We start from the raw sequence: 9,055 nt of genomic DNA, 5'->3' as shown, positions 1-9,055 counted from the left end.
AGAGAGCTAAACAATGTCACAATGTGTTGAGGTGAGAGCCCAGTTCTTTGACAAATGAACCAAGATCATTAGGCAGATGATCCTCTTAATGATAATCATTAAACAAATTATAAGAACCAGGAAATGGTGCTGATTTGCTTCATATGTTCTTTATCCAACCAGATGGTCTCTTGAGAAAATATGCTGCGACAAAAACAATGGAGACCTCCAGCTTTACACTGTACAATGTACTTCCAGATCGGTTTCCTTAGCTGGAACCGTGGTGTAATAGCAGAGGTCCGTGGTGTAATGGCAGAGGGCCGTGGTGTAATGGCAGAGGGCCGTGGTGTAATGGCAGAGGGCCGTGGTGTAATGGCAGAGGGCCGTGGTGTAATGGCAGAGGGCCGTGGTGTAATGGCAGAGGGCCGTGGTGTAATGGCAGAGGGCCGTGGTGTAATGGCAGAGGGCCGTGGTGTAATGGCAGAGGGCCGTGGTGTAATGGCAGAGGGCCGTGGTGTAATGGCAGAGAGCCGTGGTGTAATGGCAGAGGGCCGTGGTGTAATGGCAGAGGGCCGTGGTGTAATGGCAGAGGGTCAGCTAGTTAATATAGGGCTAATATGAGCAGTGATATCCCCGTCTGTGTAATCCCTCTCAGTAATGAGATGAGCCAGGTCACATAAATATCTCTCACGACCACCGCACGCTAATGAATACAGAGCTGTGGCTTTCTGAATATCTTTCCTCCAATTTGTTTTTAAGAGACTTTTTAAAGACTTTGTAGAATACCATTAGCATTATCATAACATAATGAATCTTATTAATAACCCCCACCTGGTGGGTTTGAGGTTAATGAATGAATCTATAATTTGTTACATATAATCTTTTCATTTAATTAAAGTTGTGTGCCCAGGGCTAACATAATGAATCTTGATTACACTCAACTGTTTTCAAAGCGGGGGAGTCATCGTTAATGCATTGCCCTCCTACAGCACTTCCACCTCGGTTTCAGAGACATGGACTAGGGCAACCAGGCTCACAAAATTATCAATAGATACACCTTTTTTGCTTGGTGTTTGTATGAGAAGACACCGAAAGTCCCTTCTTCCAATCCAGTCAGACACAAAATGTAAAGAAACTGGTCCCAGTTGGGTTAGATTCTACATGGGACCATTCTGTCCGCAAATGTTTCCTGTAAGCTGGATCGTATTGTTTTGATTGATTGCGTTGTACTCTTCAAATGTTGTAATGTTGTATCGATTGCAGCTGCCTGCTTCGCCAGGTTTCCCTTGCCAAACAGGCCGTGTCTCAATATGCTTTTCATTGGATAAATAAAGGTTCAACTGAATGAAGCAATTCCTGGTTCATGAGCATCTAAACAACTGGATCTAGCCTGAAAGACAAGACAACCATGGCTAACAGACATCTTAAACTGAGTTTATACTCAGTAGATGGCCAACTGTGGTGGAGAGGGATGAACCTCAGGTGAATGACAGGTAATCTACATTCTCTGAGGCGTGAGCGGCAACTATTTTGTCTCCCAAGGTCATCTGTGTCAGTGTAAACAAGGGACATTTGTGGCAAAATCCCCTGCATGTCACCAGAGTCTACGCCAGCATTAGCCAGGATCATTACTCAGCCTGTGACAAATGAAGACAGCTCTCGGTACAACAGAGGCCGATAAGCCTTTAAATTCACTTAACATGCATGCTCAAACATGATAAACTCTGTAATATTGCTCACGGGCAACCCAAGTACTCCTTCTCTGTCACTGGAGGCCCTGGGTTGGAGATTTGCGCTGTGTTTGCCGGGAAAGTTAAAGTCAAAAGGCAGAGAGAGAGAGAGAGAGAGGCTCACAGAGACTGCTGGAGTACAGTGACGAGGTGGAGATGAGAGCTTTGTGAATAATTCATAGGCAGGCAGAGGTAGCCATGCATGCATGGGTGGACCTGGGTGAAGCCAACCTTGGAGAAAACTGAGTTTCCTCCTCCACTGCGTCATCTCCCTCCACATCAGTGAGCACTGGAGGCTAGAACAGAGCTAAAGTCCAACCATGACCATCAGACACAGTCACTCACAAACCCAGCAACCAGCCCTGCTATCTGGAGACTTCAGATTCTTTGAAAAAGTCAACCATTCTCAAGTTCACTGGACTTCTTAGGTTACTTGTGGCAACACTTTCATAGCAGTCAAGACTTTAGTCGAGAAGTAGTCATAAGTCTGCTAAGCAGGGGGAGTAGCAACTAGCTGGATAGCTAGCCAAGCTAAAAGACAAGGCCCAGTATGTGCTAGTAGTGCTCGTAGTCAAGGCCTAACTTCCTGCCCTGAACCTCCTTTAAAAGGCTGACCTCGTGCGTCAGGTTACTTGGGTCCATCAGAAAGCCCATCGGGAGCAGAGAGCTTGTGTGTTAATGCATCAGCACTAGGCCTGTGTCTCCCCTCATCTCCCTCCCCATCCTGTCAGAGCTGGAGACTGAGGCCCTCAGCCCTACATGAACCTGCACTTCTGATCAGGAGGACAGAACAGCAGCACTCCAACTCTAAACGGCATCTCCTCCAACCTTTATGTACATGTACGGAACCTAAATGTAAAGGACAATGAGGAACTTCTTAATCACCATTGTCTTGATTCTGTGATTCGAGAATTTGGAGAATTGTGATGTATTAATGCTTCATCAGTACAGGTTATAGCCTAACCACAGCCTAATCACAGTCTAACCACAGCCTAACCACAGCCTAATCACAGTCTAACCACAGCCTAACCACAGCCTAACCACAGCCTAACCACAGTCTAACCACAGCCTAACCACAGCCTAACCACAGTCTAACCACAGCCTAACCACAGTCTAACCACAGCCTAACCACAGCCTAATCACAGTCTAACCACAGCCTAATCACAGTCTAACCACAGCCTAACCACAGCCTAATCACAGTCTAACCACAGCCTAACCACAGCCTAACCACAGTCTAACCACAGCCTAACCACAGCCTAACCACAGTCTAACCACAGCGTAACCACAGCCTAACCACAGTCTAACCACAGCCTAACCACAGCCTAACCACAGCCTAACCACAGTCTAACCACAGCCTAACCACAGCCTAACCACAGCCTAACCACAGCCTAACCACAGCAGTGAGCTGGGCATTACTTTTCATATCACTGCTGCCTGCTTTCTATTGTCCATAATTTGAATATAAGCTAAATATAAGGACAAGTAATGATTAAATCACTGGAAATATTCCAACATGACAGAGACAAGCAAAATATGATGTTCCCACAACAAACTTTCATAATTATGAGAGCCAGCACAGTACACCTGCTAACTCCACCTGCTATCTGCCGAAAACACATCTGGCAGATTCTAATTTGCCTTGGCAGCGGTTCAATATAAACCTCGAGGCGAACATTTCTTACTTTTCTATTAGCGTTTCCCTACGGTTATTAATCAAGCGCCAGACACGAATCAGAAACCATCATGCACAGCGCTTACCAATGACGACAGGGGGGACAGGGCACTGCTGTGCCCATGACAGATAACAGGAAGGGAATATCAGCCACACGGTGGAGATGAGAAAAGCCGCAGGTCTGGGGGGATTCGGATACAGGGAGACCACTCTCTCTGAAGGGGCTGTAGTCAGTGTGAAATTCAGCGGCGAAGACGTTGATCGTGGGAAATCGGTAGAATGGTAGACACACCGGGTCCTCTGGGGAGAGATGGACGATCCTTAAGGAAACGTTTTAAATCGTCCCTGACAATCCCCAGCCTCTGTACGTTAAGTGCCTTCCTTTTTCATATAGCAGGGAAACACTGCTAGACTCACTTGTGAAGTGCCCTGGGGACAACAACACAGCTGGCAACGAATAACTTACCACGGTGGGAACACCTATGGTTTATTTCTGGTCTAATGGGAGTTTAAGTAGAAATTAATCTGTAGAAAACAGATATAACATATAACTTACCTTACACAGTACCACACTCCCAATGTGAAGCTGAGAATTCGTTATTTTGAAAGAAACATTATGTTGTAGAAAAACAACACTCAGGCCTGCATAACTCCAGCCATTTTCAACTGAGAGTAGGCAGCTTGAGGCAACTGCACTAGTTCAGTGCCACCCTCACATAAACTACTATAGATCCATTGGCCTCAGATCTCAAATCCAAACGCTGGAAAATCTCAGTCCTTTGAAGGCGAGATATCTTCACATTTTCTTCAGATAGTCCAACTGTGAGACACGATGGAAAACTAAAGCTTGGTCAACGAGCACTTGGCCTGAGTAACCAGTCGCTGTTGCGTTGCTGTAAAGCCCTCTCACAAAGAGGTCAACTTAGTGACAACAGAGTTAAGTTGATGTCATCAAACTTCGGACACTGGCGGCGTATTGCGAATCAGGACATTTTTACAATCACAAAACTTTTGAAGGCGAAATCTACTCCGGGTGATGTACCGATGGAGACTTCAAGTTCGATCAATGAAAAGGCAAAAAACTTGTTTGGCCACAACAGTTCTGGCAGTCCTTGATGGAGAAAATCCAGGTCCACTTTTGAGATTCCTTTTGTGTTCAAAAACATAGACCGAAAAGAAAAGCGGCAGCTTCGTTCAACTTGAAATTACAAAGAAAGATTGAGTTCAAATGATCATGGTCATCTCTTGGCTCAAGTAACTTGCTCCAGTCACGAAAATAAGCATTGTGAAGTGTTGCTGGATGTTGAAAATCGCTTTTTGGTGACTATGCTTGCGCCCCATTCGCCCTCGGCGTCCTCTAATTTTTCTAAGTAGTTTTCTCGCCTTGTTTTCTTGTTTGGTTTGGGGGGTTGCGTTGAAGCAGAGCTCCTACACCCTGGGTATTTTGGATTTCCTTAACGCAAAGCTGAGCAAACAGACAAAGGGAGCTGCGATAGAACCCTGCCAAGTCTCGTCTGGCTTTTTCTCTTCCTCTCTTCTCCCTCTCTGCTCTCTCTCTCTCTCTCTCTCTCTCTCTCTCTCTCTCGGCATGGCAACCTTCCCGAGAAGCCTTGGCAGAGCTCCAGCCTGTCTGCCTGTCTACCCCCCAAACACCCACACACCCCCTCCGAAATAAAACTGTCGATTTGGGCAAATATGATCAAAACGAATCTTAGATTAATTTTTCAGCCACGCCACTCCCTGGCACTAGACCATTTCCTGCACCCCCCCCCCTTCCAGATGCACACAATCATACAGTGTGGTACTTGGTATCCTTGCCAACCAATACTTCCCAATGCCTACCCACACACTCCCTTAACCTCCCCACACCCACACAACAGCCCATCCTCCTCTCCTCTCTCCATCCCACCCTCACCCAAGCAAGGCACCAAGGGAGTTCCTCCATGTCTCTCTCGAAGACACTTCCCGAAAAAGTCTCTGGGACGTCTTTACAAGTCCTGAAGCCGCTTCGCTTTTTCAATGCCGGGGTAGTCTATTCATTGTGTGCCAAGGCACAGCACCTCATGTCATTCTGAGGGAGGCACCTCGGTGCCCACATCGCTGGTGCCAACTCACCACTGTCTGTCTCCATGTTCCCACCATCCAGTACCACATACTCACACCCCCTCACCATCCCGCACCACAGCCTAGCCTGCTAGAAGTAGGGCTGGCAGATGCAGGAGCGGTCCTATAGGGAATACATAGGACAGAGCAGAACAGAGGCTGTTGATTGGCTGTCAATTTCTCTTAAAGGCATTTTGCTACTTTATTCATTCGTGGATTTCCCCGAATGTTTGGGACATTAGATTCAAATGGATTTTAAGCTGTGTAGCTACTAGACTACAAAACATGCAAATGTTTACAAAAGGTCAAATCCTTTGTAAGATCTCCTTATGTCCATTCAGTGACTAGAGGTGATGCAGCATGTTTTTTTGTGAGGTGGAAGGAAAATATGTATTGCCTTGCAATTTGCAACTATGCAGCTCATTATTCCTGATGATGAAAGAAAACTGACAACACACTATACAACAGGCAGACTCCATCAGTATCCCTGACTATTCCAGAAGAGGACTGTGGATGGTATGGTGCAGTATACACCTTACACAATCACACTATTTCAAATGACCACATACATCAGCATTTACCACTATTCTCGTTCAGTGGAAGCTGCACTACACAGAATTAGAGTCATCTGGGATCGGCACAATACCAAACAGCCAGTCACATGCCTCTCAGCAACCACTGGGATTTGGATGAATTTCACCATGTCCATAAAATGCCTAACAGATAACATGACTACTCTGTTATCCAGGACATCATAAGCCACTTAGTTCTGACCCTTCATTCCTCTTTCCTCACAGCTCCACCGCCCTGTCATGTGTGACCTTCAGCAGGCTAACAGCAACATCAGGATGTCTTGACAGAGAGAGCAGAGCCACGTGCGTTGGTGTGGTGCCTGTCTGTGTTGCAGTGCGTATGTCTCCTGGCAACCTGCCAGCTCTATAGTGCAGTGCTGTTGCCATAGGGAAAGCCTGGGACTGGGGAAGGAGACCAGAGCTGTATGGGGCTGGGGCTGGTAATCAGACCACTGCAGTCCTGCGGGGTGGATCCCTTCGTGCCATTGCACACAGTGCCCATGTGAGCCGCATCTCAAGCAGCCTGCAGCTGCTCCCGCCAGCCAGGCCTTTCACCCTCTCTCTCTTTCTCTCTGCACACACACACAGACACACAAACGTTTTACAAGGGCTCTCTGCTGGATAGCCCGGACAGCCATGTGACTGTGATATAAACGTCTAATTTGGGGCAATTCTGAAGAAAGGTGAAATGCCGTTTACAATATGACGGGTTAACTAGGTATTGTGTTAGACATCCACTCAGGTGGGGCCCGTTTCTAAGAAATCTGCAGGACTCGAGACAAATTACAGTTATCATTTTCCCTTCCTATGTTGACAGGAACCAAGCAACACAAGGTACTGCCATCTTTTTTCTCTCTCCTGCTTTTTTCTTGCGATCAATGTTTGATGTCGTCTGGCTGAAGCTCATGCGACGAGCTCCTAGTTCTCTCTCTCTCTCTCCTCTCTCTGCCTGCAGTGCATCAGCTACAGTGGCCTAGGCTATATGTTCTCATTCTCAACACTGCAGATAGCACCCCGCTACCATGCCTGGTACATTTCCATTTTTATGGAACTCAACTTGTGTCAGCCGTTAACCATCAAACTGGAAGTTTTTCCTTTTTTCCATCTTCTGAGAGTCAGACAGGAAACACAATTCATCAGAAATCCAAAAGGAGTGTTGGAGATAGCATTTTTCTTTATAAATAAATTAAACATTAAAATAAACAAAATAAACATTTCTTTATAAATGTTTATAAATATTCAGTCACTTTGAGGGCAGTGATATGCAATGAAAATCTCCTAGGTATAAGGCCTACATATTTGCAAGATTAATAGTGATATACTGGGGGGAAAGGGGGGTTGATTCAAGGTACAATTAAGGCAACCAGCTGTAATAGGATTGTGAGTTTGCTCAACAACATTTTCACACACAAGCTTTTTGTTGTGAGTTTGCTCAAGACATTTTTTGTCGTGCAAACTCACCAGCCTATTGCATCTGGCTGCCTTACAATTGCACGTTGAATCATCTTCTTCTTTTTTTGTTACAGTGTATGCATTATCATTTCCCACAATGGTTTCACCTCTTTTAACAAGCTTGTGAACAGGTTGCCTCAGTCAGGTGTGTGTGTGTGTGTGTGTGTGTGTGTGTGTGTGTGTGTGTGTGTGTGTGTGTGTGTGTGTGTGTGTGTGTGTGTGTGTGTGTGTGTGTGTGTGTGTGTGCGCGTGCGTGCGTGCGTACGTACGTGTGTGTGCAGGGAGGAAGAGACATCCACTCTACTATTTCACTTGTTTTCCATGCCAATAAAACTCTTAAATTGTATTGAGAGAGAGACATGACTACATAGTGATACAGTTGATGATAATTGCAGGAAATAGTCCAACTGGAAACTTTGTGATGGACAATGTCTGTGGTTAAATCACCTCTTCTTGCATCCCTTCGTTGTGGCAAAGAGTTATCAGACTATAGCAATATGTTGATTATCTACCCTGATTGTCTAGACTGTCTGATTGTCTAGACACAACATTTAAGACGTTTAACAGAAGCTCTTATCCAGAGCGACTCACAATAGTGGGTACAAACACTTCCATACTGGTCCCCCATGGGAATAGCACCCACAACCATACCGTTACAAGCGCCATGCATTACCATCGGAGCTACACGCATTTCAATGGAAAGTATACACCTGGCGCATGTGAAAATATTCAAGTCAAAGGAAATGAAATTGTATTTTTCACATGCGCCGAATACAACAGGTGTAGCTCCTGTTGCTCTTTACAGTCATAGCGCCGCATAAGTGTTGTCGAACTCGCGCAACACATAAGTGCATACAACAAAGGGAATAGGGCTTCTTTGTTGACAGAAATAGAAGCTATTCGCGCTTTGTGTTTTCGTCTTCTTTATGCATTATATAGGCCTACGTTTTGGGAAGCTACTCTGTAGCCTAGCTGCTAAAGGCTATGGTTATGTTATATAGCTACCGAGGAAACCATGCCGCACAGACGGGGGGGAAGTCGCCCTACCTGATACTTTTAAACTTTCACTTCTCCCGGGGAGAGCGGTCTCTGGAGTCGGCATCTGTGTTTTGGAAGACATATCTCTCGTTCTACTGTGGGTAAAATGACGCCAAATCAAACGGAGTCTAGTCGTTGCGACCATTGAGCTCAGGGTTAGCAGTCCAACACTTCCTGGTGCAGATTCAAAGTAGCCCATATAGCTACATAACAACTTGTGTAATGCGACAGTTTTATAAACGTGTTATACAACTGGCAGAGCGTTTCCGATTACCAAACCCGTACATCATTATTTATTTTATTTAGCTATAGGCCTATGTAGGCCTGTCTAACTCGTTTCAGCAAGTGTAATAATTGACAAGTTGAGTGTACACAAATACTTTATTTTATGAATAGGCTATTATTATAAGGCCTACAAATGGCCCACAAAAAATACCTAATGAAATGTAGACCTAAATTATGTCATTATCAGAATAGAACGTAACCACTTGGTCAAGAGCAGCCTTAAA

General features: G+C 45.4%; 1 protein-coding gene across 3 annotated transcripts in view; it reads right to left on the bottom strand.

The window, feature by feature from the left end:
• LOC112246309 (mitochondrial peptide methionine sulfoxide reductase-like) overlaps window positions 1–8,797 on the bottom strand; it is a 109,244-nt gene extending 100,447 nt beyond the window's left edge. The window contains exons 1-2 of one of the 3 annotated variants that reach the window (XM_042300789.1): window positions 3,938–4,057; window positions 3,468–3,681 (exon numbers count right to left, since the gene is read on the bottom strand). Coding sequence is in view for 2 of the 3 variants with exons in the window: in XM_042300788.1 (XP_042156722.1) it covers window positions 8,556–8,745 (190 nt within the window). In the remaining variant the exon portion in view is untranslated. Of the gene's footprint in view, window positions 1–3,467; window positions 3,682–3,937; window positions 4,058–8,555 lie in introns of those variants that run through there. The other 2 variants (XM_042300788.1, XM_042300787.1) reach the window with 2 other exon arrangements.
• Between the last annotated feature and the right edge of the window lie 258 nt (window positions 8,798–9,055).

Source organism: Oncorhynchus tshawytscha, linkage group LG18 (genome assembly GCF_018296145.1).
Source record: "Oncorhynchus tshawytscha isolate Ot180627B linkage group LG18, Otsh_v2.0, whole genome shotgun sequence".
Lineage (NCBI taxonomy): Eukaryota > Metazoa > Chordata > Actinopteri > Salmoniformes > Salmonidae > Oncorhynchus > Oncorhynchus tshawytscha.
The sequence above is the reverse complement of the archived record's forward strand: the minus strand, read 5'-3'. Positions and strand labels throughout refer to the sequence as shown.